General features: G+C 50.0%; 1 protein-coding gene across 1 annotated transcript in view; it reads left to right on the forward strand.

The window, feature by feature from the left end:
• Window positions 1-2,131: 2,131 nt before the first annotated feature.
• Window positions 2,132-13,383, forward strand: part of LOC308130131 (myelin transcription factor 1-like) — a gene marked incomplete at both ends in the record, with an annotated part of 49,540 nt that continues 38,288 nt past the window's right edge. The window contains 8 exons of the mRNA XM_080496331.1: window positions 2,132-2,186; window positions 3,324-3,357; window positions 3,449-3,514; window positions 4,825-5,072; window positions 6,199-6,429; window positions 6,514-7,332; window positions 12,733-12,852; window positions 13,136-13,226. Of these exons, the coding sequence (XP_080352457.1) occupies window positions 2,132-2,186; window positions 3,324-3,357; window positions 3,449-3,514; window positions 4,825-5,072; window positions 6,199-6,429; window positions 6,514-7,332; window positions 12,733-12,852; window positions 13,136-13,226 (1,664 nt within the window). The remainder of the gene's footprint in view (window positions 2,187-3,323; window positions 3,358-3,448; window positions 3,515-4,824; window positions 5,073-6,198; window positions 6,430-6,513; window positions 7,333-12,732; window positions 12,853-13,135; window positions 13,227-13,383) is intronic.

Here is a 13,383-nt window from a genome sequence, read left to right on the forward strand (position 1 = left end):
ACGAGAACATCCAAAGCAGAACCTGCATCATTCCATGGATCAAGTCAGATTTTCAGTTTTTATCAGGAGGGTTTATTCATTTGACTTTTTCACTCATGTATGTTTTGGGAGTTTGACACTTGTTTAGCTCAGTTTGATAGAAATTGGGTAAAACCTGTGAAAAGACTTCATCAAAACGTTTTAAAATTCACGTTTTACTGCAACAATTAAAATACATGCAGAAAAGTATTCACAAATAATGCACTTTTCAAAAACCAATGGTAGTTACATGAATTGTCTTTTTAAAAATGGGAATTGTGATTCTCTTCATACTTACTGTAGAAATAATTTGTGGGATTGTGATGAGAAATCACAATATAAATTCTGAATCTATTAATGAGTTTGTTAAGACAAACATTTTCATTCTATTGGGACTATGAATTGCAATTTCAGCAAGAAATGATCAGCGTAGCAGTCGAGACTGACTTTAATTTCTTCTTGTCTCGTGTACTGGAGCAGATACTTTACTAAACCTTACCAGTCGACCAGTGTGGCTCTGCTGGCCTCAGCCAGGTGAAGCAGCGCTGCTCACCTGAGCAGGTGCGTCATGAGCCTCCAGGCCACCAGGTGGCAGCCTGACAGCTTGTGTCTGGTTGGGTCTGTTGAAGAATGGAGGCCACCTCCTGGTCTGTGTGAGAACCTGAGTGGCAAATAATGAATGAAATGCATCAAAATCAATCCATCAAAACATGCAAACAAGCTGCAGTCATCAACATAACAACACATCCTGAAAATGTTCACATTTTATGAGTTCACTGACATTTATTTCAAAAACAGGCAATCGGATATTAAAAAACGCAATAAAATGATAGAATATAAATAAATATAATGCTTAAGAGATTGAAAAAATCTCAAAATGAGTGTCACCCTTGTGAACTTGATGTGTCAGTGTTCTTCATGACGGGTGTCCAGGTCTGGTGGGTTCTTCTCCTCCCAGTGAAACAAGCTGCTCTGGTCCTCCAGGGGTCACCTGGTCCCTCTGGAGGACCAGAGGGTCACCTGGTGCCTCTGGAGGACCAGAGGGTCACCTGGTCCCTCTGGAGGACACAGCCTGTATGAGGGTGACAGAGGGTGGCTGGTCTTGTTGAACATGTCCCTCCTGGGCGAAGCCTCTGGTCTCAGCTGTATTACACACTGTTTAAAGACATGTGAGGCCTCAGGACGACCTTCAGGACGACCTTCAGGATGACCTTCAGGATGACCTTCAGGATGACCTTCAGGTTTCTGCATCAGATTAAACCGACAGAGCTTTTCCTCTGTGTCTAAACTACAGTTACAACAACACAGCTCAGAGTCTTTGAGGATTGTTTGGGTTTATTTCATGAACTTTGTCAAAGTCCAGTTATTGTCTTGAAAACACTGTGTCTGTCCTTTCAGCTCCAAACACTGTGTCTGTCCTTTCAGCTCCAAACACTGTGTCTGTCCTTTCAGCTCCAAACACTGTTTGTCCTTTCAGCTCCAAACACTGTGTCTGTCCTTTCAGCTCCAAACACTGTGTTTGTCCTCCAGTGGACCATGAGGACCGAGAGGCAGTGAGGCAGCGCTGGACCAGGGGACAACCAGTGAACCAGGGTCCATGAAAAGGTCTGTCCCTCCACCCTCCGTCCCCCCATGACCTCTGACCTGCTGTCTCTCTCTCTCTCTCTCTCTCTCTCTCTCTCTCTCTGACCTGCTCTCTCTCTCTCTCTCTCTGACCTGCTGTCTCTCTCTCTCTCTCTCTCTGACCTGCTGTCTCTCTCTCTCTCTCTCTATGACCTGCTGTCTCTCTCTCTCTCTCTCTATGACCTGCTCTCTCTCTCTCTCTGACCTGCTGTCTCTCTCTCTCTCTGACCTGCTGTCTCTCTCTCTCTGACCTGCTGTCTCTCTCTCTCTCTCTGACCTGCTGTCTCTCTCTCTCTGACCTGCTGTCTCTCTCTCTCTGACCTGCTGTCTCTCTCTCTCTCTCTGACCTGCTGTCTCTCTCTCTCTGACCTGCTGTCTCTCTCTCTATGACCTCTGACCTACTGTCTGTCTCTGACCTCTGACCTCTGACCTACTGTCTGTCTCTGACCTCTGACCTCTGACCTCTGACCTACTGTCTCTTTTCCTCCAGATGAGTCAAGACACTCCAGAGACACGAACACGAACGCGCTCCAAAGGCATTCGAGGTGAGTCTTACCTGGTTTCCTGTAGAAAGTCAAAGAGGCGCGGAGGCCGAGGTGGGGAGGCGGGGAGGGGGGGAGGTGGGGAGGTGGGGAGGTGGGGAGGCGAGGAGGTGGGGAGGTGGGGAGGCGGGGAGGGGGCGAGGTGGGGAGGTGGGGAGGTAGGGAGGTGAGGTGGAGGTGGGGAGGCGGGGGTGAGGAGGTGAGGAGGCGGGGAGGTGAGGAGGTGAGGAGGTGAGGAGTTGGGGGTGAGGAGGTGAGGAGGGGAGGAGGCGCAGAGGCCGAGGTGGGGAGGCGGGGAGGTGGGGAGGCGGGGAGGTGGGGAGAATGCGGGGAGGTGGGGAGGTGGGGAGGAGGCGGGGAGGTGGGGAGACGAGGAAGAGGCGGGGAGGTGGGGAGGCGGGGAGGTGGGGAGGTGGGGAGGATGCGGGGAGGTGGGGAGGTGGGGAGACGAGGAAGAGGCGGGGAGGCGGGGAGGCGGGGAGGTGGGGAGGTGGGGAGGTGGGGAGGATGCGGGGAGGTGGGGAGGTGGGGAGACGAGGAAGAGGCGGGGAGGCGGGGAGGCGGGGAGGTGGGGAGGTGGGGATGCAGGGAGGTGAGGAGGTGAGGAGGTGGGGAGGTGAGGAGGTGAGGAGGCCAGGTGAGGGTCCTGGCTCCATCAGGACAGAGGGGTGAACACAGGCCTGAGGGCACCAGGCCTGAAGGGGTGAGGAGGTGAGGAGGTGAGGCACCAGGACAGAGGAGGTGAGGAGGTGAGGCACCAGGACAGAGGAGGTGAGGAGGTGAGGAGGTGAGGTACCAGGACAGAGGAGGTGAGGAGGTGAGGAGGTGAGGCACCAGGACAGAGGGCAGCAGCCTCTCAGGCCCTTGTCCTGGTGCAGCTGTGCTGAGGCCAAGAGGAAACATGTCTGCTGAGTCCAGAGTCACACTCACCAAAGTAAAAGATGTTACACTCGCCAAAGTAAAAGATGCTAGCAGGACACAGAGAGGAAGAGCACAGAGTCATCACCGTAGCACTGGTCTTCTCAGTGCCGTCCTGCTGGATGAAGCTGAAGTGAACGGGATCTTCTCTACACAACTTCAAGCTTTTTAAAGGATGTAATAATTCTGTACTTAATAATTGACTGTCCTTCTTGTCAGCAGACTTGGTGGGGCCCGAGATGAAGCAGGATTTGAGGTACGAGCTTCTCTTCCTCTGCACAGATGATCATGAAGGACGGCGTGTCCCTGCTGTTCTGACGGCGTCTCTGTGCTCCTGTTGTCCACAGCAGCTGTCCCACGCCTGGATGTGACGGCAAAGGCCATGTCAGTGGAAGATACTCACGACACCGGAGGTACCTGGCACTCTCAAACACATTCAGTTGGATTTCTGTGCCAAAACATGACAAAAGCAGATATTTGACTCCATGTATGTGACAGCGACTTGATCAAATGACTGAAGGTGTTGCTCGTTCCAGACGTCAGGAATAACGAGACAATACGCAGTCCTGTATGAGAAGACGGCTCCTTGTGCTGGCTGGGGTTTTCTCCATTGCACTCTAACAATGCAGTTTTCCTTCCCCACCTCCCTACCAGGGCCTGGAAACCTTACCTGGAGCTTCTCACTGACAGTTACTTGTGTCCTGTGAGAGGCCCTACCAGGGCCTGGAAACCTTACCTGGAGCTTCTCACTGACAGTTACTTGTGTCCTGTGAGAGGCCCTACCAGGGCCTGGAAACCTTACCTGGAGCTTCTCACTGACAGTTACTTGTGTCCTGTACAGATCAAACATCTCACTTCCAAGTTTCTATTGTTTCTTCAAAACCAAGCATTATAAGATATTAGGAAATACACATTAAATCACTTTTCTGATAAAAAAACCATTCATGAATACCATTTGAAGACATCCAGTTAGAAATTCAACATGTTTATTGCTTTTTAACTGAAGCAGTTTCTAGAAGACCTTTATTTCATATACACTGCACAAATGCCAGTTTGGTTTCAGTGTTAAATAAACAGTATTGGTGTGTCTTTGTCACCACACAGCCACAAGCTAACATTGCTGGTGTTCTCATGTTGTCAAACTGGAGTGTTGGAGCCGGGGCTCAAATAAGCCACGCCCACACGTCACGGCTGCAAAATGAGAATACACTTTGACATATATCTTTTTAATTTGGTGGACAGAATTATAGACTAGAATAGAATAGAATAGTTCTTTCTTAACAATGTGACAGCAGTGTGATGTTGCACAGTGGCTAGCTCTCCTTCACACCAGGTCACAGGTCAAATGCCACTTGGACCTGTAATGATCCCTTCAGTGTCCCAGTTCTTTACCTTTCCAACACCTTGTATTGTCAGGATTACACTAGCATAGGATTACTTTTAACATTGCATTTTAACACCCCCAGTGTGATGTTAATGTGACATGCTTTGAATATCAACAATGTCAGGTGTGAAGTAGGGATGAGCAAGTCCACCACTGTTCAACAACACATATATCATGTACAAAGACCAAACTGGACATGACCGTTCAGATACATTGGTCATGTGATTAATGACGGCTGTGCTGTGGCCAGTTTCCCCTGTGCATGGACTGTTGTTAGAACAGTAAATGTCTGGTTTGGACATGGAAGCAGGAGCCTCACTGGTCCACGTCTGTCCTCAGTGTGCTGGGCTGTCCCATCGTCAAGAAGAGGAAGCTGGAGGAGGCGGAAGCCGAGGAGAACCCGTCCGCTCCCAAGAAGAAGAGTCAGCCCGTCAAGCAGGCGGCGGGCGACAGCTTCACTGCAGACAGCGACACGGCAGAGGAAGAGGAGGAGCAGAGGGAGGGAGACAGGGAGGAGGAAGAAGAAGAAGAAGAAGTCAAAGATGACAAGAAAAACCCCACAAACAGCCATGCTGAGGCCAAACAAGGTGAGAAGACAGACTCGTTTTCAAGGAGTCTGTGAAATGTCTTGTTTCAACGTGAGCTGCTCGCTTTCAGGAAGCAGAGCAGAAGTAAAGCAGCTTCATGGAAACATGTGAAGCACTGAGGAGGAGCGACTTCCTCACACTGGACACATCCAACCTCCTGGATGTGGGAGACTGAAATCCGACATCACTGAGTTTGTCCTTCAAGTATGATAGAGAAACAGGAACTTTAAAAAGTAGGGATGAGCTGAATACTCGTTTCAGACGAGTATCCGGTACGGATAAAGCATTTGTGACGATTACAAACATAATATGAGTAAAACTTCTCAATATCTAGTTCGTGTTGAAGGAAAATCCTCATTTGTTACCTGATTGTCTTCAGGCTCTGTGATTGGCCAGTCACACACAGAGCCCGCCCCTCCACACACACTGCAGCAGCTCGGACACACACACACACACACACACACACACACACACAGTTTGTCCAGTCATATAGATCATCCACTATATTCAAACACATTTGGTTAAATTTGAGCACATTGAATATTTATACTCAATACAGTATATAATCAATCAATAATCAATACAGTTCCTCTGACTCTGGTTTCTACAAAGGTTCTTCCTGTTAGAGGGAGTTTTTCTTTCCAGTCACAAATAAACCTGCTGCTCATGTGGATCTGTTGGGTTTTTCTATTTTCAAGCAAACGTGACCTGAAACCAAGCAAAGCCGTGTCACTAAGACTGAGCGACTGAACGGATGTTTAGAACAGCTCTTCCACATACAATCTACACTCTCAGCTTCGCTCTGATTGGCTGTCTTTCCAACTTGTCCCACAATGAGAGCAGCTCTGATTGGATCTCTTGTCCGTTATAGGCCCGCCCTCACGTATTGGCCTCCTTTTAATTTGTGGGCTAAAGTGTCAGTTATGTTTTGTCACAGTCCTCGTCTGCACGTCTTACTTGTCATGACATTTTTCAGTCATCAAAGGGGAAAGGGCTTGTTGACTAGTATTTGACATAGTTTCAGTGTATGAAGTTCTCATGGTTTGGCAGCCTTGTGCTTGATGAACTGTCTCCCTCCAGTGGTACATATGACCCACTCCCACAGCTCTGTGCTCTGAATCCACAGCAGACTGCTCACCACTGACCACAGACGACCCTCAGGCAGCCGCCAGTCCATCTGACGACCACCAGGCGCAGAGCGCCGGCTCAGCAGGGGGGGAGGAACCTGAAGGGGAAACACCTGGCGAAGACCTGAAGCCTGGAAATGATGAGCATCAGGAAGAAACAGAGGTGAAGGAGGAGCAGCCAGCTCCAAAGGGGACAGGGGACACAGAGGAGGACCCTGAGCTAAAAGACAGCACAGGAGGAGCCCAGGAGGAAGAGGAGGACGAGGAAGAGGACAAGCAGGAGGAAGAGCAACAGGCACTTGTTGTGGAAGAAGAAAGGAAAGTGGAACGACAGATAATGAGTCAGGAAAACTCTGACCATCAGTACTCAAGCGGAGATTACAACCACAAGGCCAAAGAATCAAAACAGAAGCAGAGCAAGATCCATGAGCAGGAGGAGGAAGAGGAGGAGGAGGAAGAGGTGGAGGAGGAGGAGGAGGAGGAGGAGGAGGATGGGTTGGAGAGTGACATTCTCCAAGAGGTCAACACGACATATACTTTGAGTCCACGCACTCAGGGATCTGACGACGAGGTGCCACTCAGGAAAGAGACTCTCAGCACCACCGTGACCGTGGAAGAGGAGGAGGAACAGGAGGAGAGGGAGGAGGAGGAGGAGCAAGAAGAGATGGAGAAAAGGGAGGAGGACAGACAGGAAAAGGAGGCGGGAGAGATAGTGGAGGAAGTTGAGGAGGACAGAGACTCCAGCAAAGCGTCTCCCACGACCGTGGTCATCGAGCTCCGCTCAGAGGAGGAGGACGACGACGAGGACGAAGAAGAGGAGGACGAGGATGAAGAAGAGGAGGACGAGGAGGAAGACGACGAGGAGGAAGAGGAGGAGGATGATGAGGAAGTAGAGGAGCACGACCATGTGTCGGAGGGCTCCGGAGTCACGGACGACTCAGAGAACTGGGACATGACCCGGGGGAACCTGGGGCTGCTGGAGCAGGCCATCGCCCTGAAGGCCGAGGAGGTGAAGGGCAGCCAGGAGCTCCACAGCAGCCACAGCTCGCTGGACTACCAGCCCTACAGCTCCTCCAGCAAGAGCTCCGAGGCTGCGGCCGCCACCGCGCGGCGCCCCGCGCACTACAGCAAAGGTACCGCAACACTGGCACATGGCAACACCACAGCATGTCAACAGAGCAGAGAGGAGCAGAGCAGAGCAGAGCAGACCAGAACAGAACAGACCAGAACAGACCAGACCAGAACAGACAAGAACAGAACAGACCAGAACAGACCAGAACAGACAAGAACAGAACAGAACAGACCAGAGCAGAGCAGACCAGAACAGAACAGACCAGAACAGAACAGACCAGAACAGAACAGACCAGAGCAGAGAGGAGCAGAGAGGAGCAGAGCAATTCTGGAATTGCATGAAGTTTTGAGGGAGTAGCATGGTTGGTCGCCTGTGAGCTCACTGCTAGCCCCGCTCTGGAGCTGTGGGCTCACGGCTAGCCCCGCTCTGGAGCTGGCGGCTCACGGCTAGCCCCGCTCTGGAGCTGGCAGCTCACTGCTAGCCCCGCTCTGGAGCTGGCAGCTCACTGCTAGCCTCGCTCTGGAGCTGGCAGCTCACTGCTAGCCCCGCTCTGGAGCTGGCAGCTCACTGCTAGCCTCGCTCTGGAGCTGGCAGCTCACTGCTAGCCCCGCTCTGGAGCTGGCAGCTCACTGCTAGCCCCGCTCTGGAGCTGGCAGCTCACTGCTAGCCCCGCTCTGGAGCTGGCAGCTCACTGCTAGCCCCGCTCTGGAGCTGGCAGCTCACGGCTAGCCCCGCTCTGGAGCTGGCAGCTCACTGCTAGCCCCGCTCTGGAGCTGGCAGCTCACGGCTAGCCCCGCTCTGGAGCTGTGGGCTCACTGCTAGCCCCGCTCTGGAGCTGTGGGCTCACTGCTAGCCCCGCTCTGGAGCTGTGGGCTCACGGCTAGCCCCGCTCTGGAGCTGTGGGCTCACTGCTAGCCCCACTCTGGAGCTGGCAGCTCACTGCTAGCCCCACTCTGGAGCTGGCAGCTCACTGCTAGCCCCGCTCTGGAGCTGGCAGCTCATACCCGGGTTCAGCAACTCTCCAGAACTCCGGTGTGAGTGCAGGGCCTCAGCTGGGGTTTTATCTGGATGCCACCGCTCAGGGTTTCACACAGTGATGTTGCTAGCTGACAGTCTAGTTAGCGATGAGAACTTGGTTCCACAAAGAAAGCGTGTGTTCCTGTCAATGTCCACGAGCCATAGCGTACTGTAGCGTCCGCTCACACGGAGATGTGTTTACATGTGTTGTCTACGGCAGCTGAGAGCTGCAAAACAACATTACAACATGTGGAACACTTTTTATTATTGGTCTGTGCTCAAAGCCAGTTTTCACCTTCTTTTAATGTAAACATTGTCAAAGTTGTAAATCACAATCTACCTTGTACATTCATTTATTCGAACAAACTCAATGTTATGTGCTAAATGGACCATGTGATTTATATGTCTGTCAAACTCCGTCCTCCTTCGTCCCGTTCCATCATCAACTTTCACATGTTCAACAAGAAGTTTGTGTCTGTTTCTGTACGTGCTCCTTCAGCACCTCGGGCTCTAAGGCAGGGATACAACATGAGGAAAAATCAGCAAGAACACTAAACAGGCAACAAAAAGGCATTGATCAAATGATTGTCATGTCATCTAGAAAGGCTTTTAGCTGCAGATTAGCTACAACCACAATTCCAAAATGGTTGGGACAAAGTGTAAATTGTCAATAAAATCAAAATGCAATGCCCTTCAAATCACACCAGCCAGCATCTTTCTGAGATGACAGCACATTTTGAAACAGAAACTTTACAATTTGTTTTCAACTTTGGTGGCTGGTCCAGGTGAACCGGTAGGGACAGCAGCCTGACGACCAGGGCGGAGCAGCCCTCTTCTTCTCCACACACTGGGGGTGTCTGGGCAGTGAGGGGAAGCTTCTTCAGTCCAGCCACTGGAACTTGATCCCACTCTCTCGTTCAATACAAGCTTCCAGCTGCTGGAGCGTTTTGGTCTCCTTTGATGGGCTTTTCACTTAGTTCTGCACCAAATGCTCTCCATCGGTGAGCGATCAGGACTGCAGGCAGGCCAGTTCACCACACACACTCTTTTGCTACCATCTGTATGTGGTTTTGCATGATCCTTCTGAAATACGCACGGTGTTCCCTGGAAAAGACGTTGTCTGGAGGTGAGCCGATGCTGTTCCTGTCAGCATTCATGGTGCTTTTTAAAACATGCTAATGTCCCACTGATGCATCCCCACACCATCAGAGATGCTGGCTCTGGAACCGAACGCTGAACAGGAGCTCTGGTCTTTCTCCTCTTCAGCCCGGACAACACCACGCCCAGGATTTACAACAACAATTTCACTTTTGTACTCATGTGACCGCAGGACACGTTGCCACTTTGCTACAGTCCATTTTAAATGAGCCTTGGCCACAGAGCACAGCAGTGCTTCTGGATCAGCTCAGTAGTGGCTGCCTGTTAGCATGATACAGTCTGAGTTGGTATCTGTGGACGGCACGGCGGACTGTGTTGACAGACGCTGGTTTCTTGACGTGTTCCTGGGCACATTTGGTAATGTCAGAGAACCCCGGGGATGATGTCATAAGGTTAGGGAAAGGTGTTAGGAGGCTTCCGAAAGGAGTTAAGGAAAGGCGATCACGTTGGTGTGACAGTCGGACACTTTTGTAGGGATTTACTACCTCATAATGATCACTATTTATGTTATGGTTGGCTATCGATAATGATTAATAATTATCAAAGATAGTTATTAATAATGTTGTTGAAATGTAATCTGATCTGTATCAGAACCTCGGAGCTCCACCTGTCTTAACAGGAAATGATAGCCAATTCAGTTATATCAGTCTCATAAGATATACTAAACACTTCATCAGGAATGTGAATTAATAGTTAAATTAATTACAATTACCAGAATTAACAGTAAAGCTTGAAGGATTTTGGAGTTCTTAACACAGAAGAGGTCGACATTTCATTCTCCTTTGTGCTCATTAATAAAACAGCAAGTATGATTCCAAACATTATATTTATTAACAATGAAAACAAATAAACACAGATTCTAACTACCTATATACAGCTGGGTGTGTGTAGGTGCATGTGTGTGTGTGGAGAGAGAAAGAGAGAGAGAGAGGTGGAGGGAGTGTGTGTGTGTGACGTGTGAAGAACTACAAAACAAGATGGCGGATCACAAGAAACTACATTCCAAATGGAGGTTATCAGAGAACAGGAAGTCTGTCCGGGGTCTCCACCATGTGCTGGAGAACAATGGAACATGGAAGCTAGTCTTTAGCATCTGCTTCCTGTGTGTCTCTGCTAAAGGACCATTTCTAGAATGACTTGATGTGAATGAGACTTGCTTTGTAAAACGTCAGGAGTCGTCAGATGGTGTTCAGTTACTGTGTGATGTTGTCTTTGATGTGATATGTGTAGGATTGTGAGTTAACAAGTTAGTAAAGCAGATTAGCATGCAGACCCTGTGTCTGTGGCAGAGCTAACAGTGGTTTACAAGTTGATAACTAATCTCAGGTAAAGTTGTTGTTCCCACTTCCTTGAAGGAGTTCAGTTGTTGTCCTGCTGGAGGGAAGCTGGTGTCTTCTCCTGTAGTTAGCACCTCCTGCTAACTGTGGTTGCTGGTTCTGCAGGCTGAGGAGAAGAAGATGAAGTTGATGTTTCAGGAGTCCTTCTTTACAGCTCCTGGTTGTTCCTTTTGTCCAGACTGAGGAACTGGTCGCTCAGGTCTGTGATGGTTTTCCTGCTGGTTGAGGAAAACTCAAAGAAGTTCTGTGAGGCGTCGTTTCCCTGGTCCGTCCTGGAGGAACTGCTTGGTTCCCCTGGAGATCAGACTCTGGGTGCTGGTCTCTGGACCAGGGGAAGGTCTGACCCTCGTGGTGGGTCAGCAGAGGAGTTGAGGAGTGAAGGCCCTGGTTGCAGGCCTCTGGTGTTAGCTGGATGCTAACGCTGGGTGAGTTGAGCTGCTGGGAACAGCTCTTCAGAAACCCACCTACTCAGGGTCCAGTCATAAAGGAGGCTCTAAAGGAAACATCAGTGTTTCCTAGGCTAAAGGAGACTCTAAAGGAAGCATCAGTGTTTCCTAGGCTTAAGGAGGCTCTAAAGGAAGCATCAGTGTTTCCTAGGCTAAAGGAGACTCTAAAGGAAGCATCAGTGTTTCCTAGGCTAAAGGAGGCTCTAAAGGAATCATCAGTGTTTCCTAGGCTAAAGGAAGCATCAGTGTTTCCTAGGGTAAATGAGGTTCTAAAGGAAGCATCAGTGTTTCCTAGGCTAAAGGAGGCTCTAAAGGGAGCATCAGTGTTTCCTAGGCTACAGGAGACTCTAAAGGAAGCATCAGTGTTTCCTAGGCTAAAGGCAGCATCAGTGTTTCCTAGGCTAAAGGAGACTCTAAAGGAAGCATCAGTGTTTCCTAGGCTAAAGGAGGCTCTAAAGGAAGCATCAGTTTTTCCTAGGCTAAAGGAGGCTCTAAAGGAAGCATCAGTGTTTCCTAGGCTAAAGGAGGCTCTAAAGGAAGCGTCAGTGTTTCCTAGGCTAAAGGAAGCATCAATGTTTCCTAGGCTAAAGGAGACTCTCAAGGAAGCATCTGTGTTTCTTAGGCTCTAAAGGAAGCAACAACTCCAGACAGTTGTTATCATGGCCGCTACATAAAACCTTCCAGGTTCAGGAGAAGTGATAGATCAGGAGACAGGAGGGACATTTGGGACGGACCCTGAGACTCTTGAAGACATCCCTTTCTTAGCCAATCATGTTGCCAGTTAACTTAGTTACTTGCTCGATGTTCTTTCAGCTGATTTTCTTCTATATTAACTGTTTTTTCAGCCCTTTCTTTTGCCTGTCTCAACTTTTGTAGATCTGTAGCAGCGTGAACATTTAAAAAAAGCTCACTTTGTGGATGAAAATGTCAAATGTCTCAGTTTCAACATTTGAAATATGATCTACAGTATGTTATATTGTAAATAACATCTTGGCTCATGTGATCTGAAAGGCATTGCATTCTTATTTTTGTCCCAAATATTTTGATATTATTCTCTTCCAATGGTTGATCCTGGTTCCAATGAAACTTCAGCTGTGATGTTCCGTGTTGTCCCCATGTCGTCTCACTAACAGCCCACCTGGAGGGACAACCCTCGTTGAAGCAGTTTTAAAGTGCTAGTACCCGGTCAGAGCTGGTCTCAGGCTGGACCGGACCCTGCGGTCAGAGCTGGTCTCAGGCTGGACCGGGCCCTCCGGTCAGAGCTGGTCTCAGGCTGGACCGGACCCTCCGGTCAGAGCTGGTCTCAGGCTGGACCGGACCCTCCGGTCAGAGCTGGTCTCAGGCTGGACCGGGCCCTCCGGTCAGAGATGGCCTCAGGCTGGACCGGACCCTCCGGTCAGAGCTGGTCTCAGGCTGGACCGGACCCTCCGGTCAGAGCTGGTCTCAGGCTGGACCGGACCCTCCGGGGCGCTGACCACCTCAATCAGTCCGTTTTGTCTTCAGAAAAGAAGGAGGTGAAGTGTCCGACCCCCGGGTGTGACGGGACAGGTCACGTGACTGGGCTGTACCCTCACCATCGCAGTCTGTCTGGATGTCCACATAAAGACCGAATCCCTCCGGAGAGTGAGTTCACACACACACACACACACACACACACACACACACACACACACACACACACACACACACACACACACACACACACACACACACACAACATGTGATTGTGCCACGTCTTCCACTTCCTGACGACTCTAACCACCACTACTGCTGGAAATACCATCAATGCATTTCCTTTAATAACCTTGACTGCTTTTCAGCCACGATTCCAACAGCTGCTGGTGTGAAAGCAAACTAAACCCACTGACCCCCTTTGATCTGACCCCCTTTGATCTGCTGTCTGTAGTCCTGGCCATGCATGAGAACGTCCTGAAGTGTCCCACTGCTGGCTGCACAGGCCAGGGCCACGTCAACAGCAACCGCAACACACACCGCAGGTTAATGCAACACACACTGACACAGCAACACACACCGCAGGTTAATGCAACACACACTGACACAGCAACACACACCGCAGGTTAATGCAACACACACTGACACAGCAACACACACCGCAGGTTAATGCAACACACACTGACACAGCAACACACACCG

This window comes from Blennius ocellaris (assembly GCF_963422515.1).
Source record: "Blennius ocellaris genome assembly, chromosome: 5".
Classification (NCBI taxonomy): domain Eukaryota; kingdom Metazoa; phylum Chordata; class Actinopteri; order Blenniiformes; family Blenniidae; genus Blennius; species Blennius ocellaris.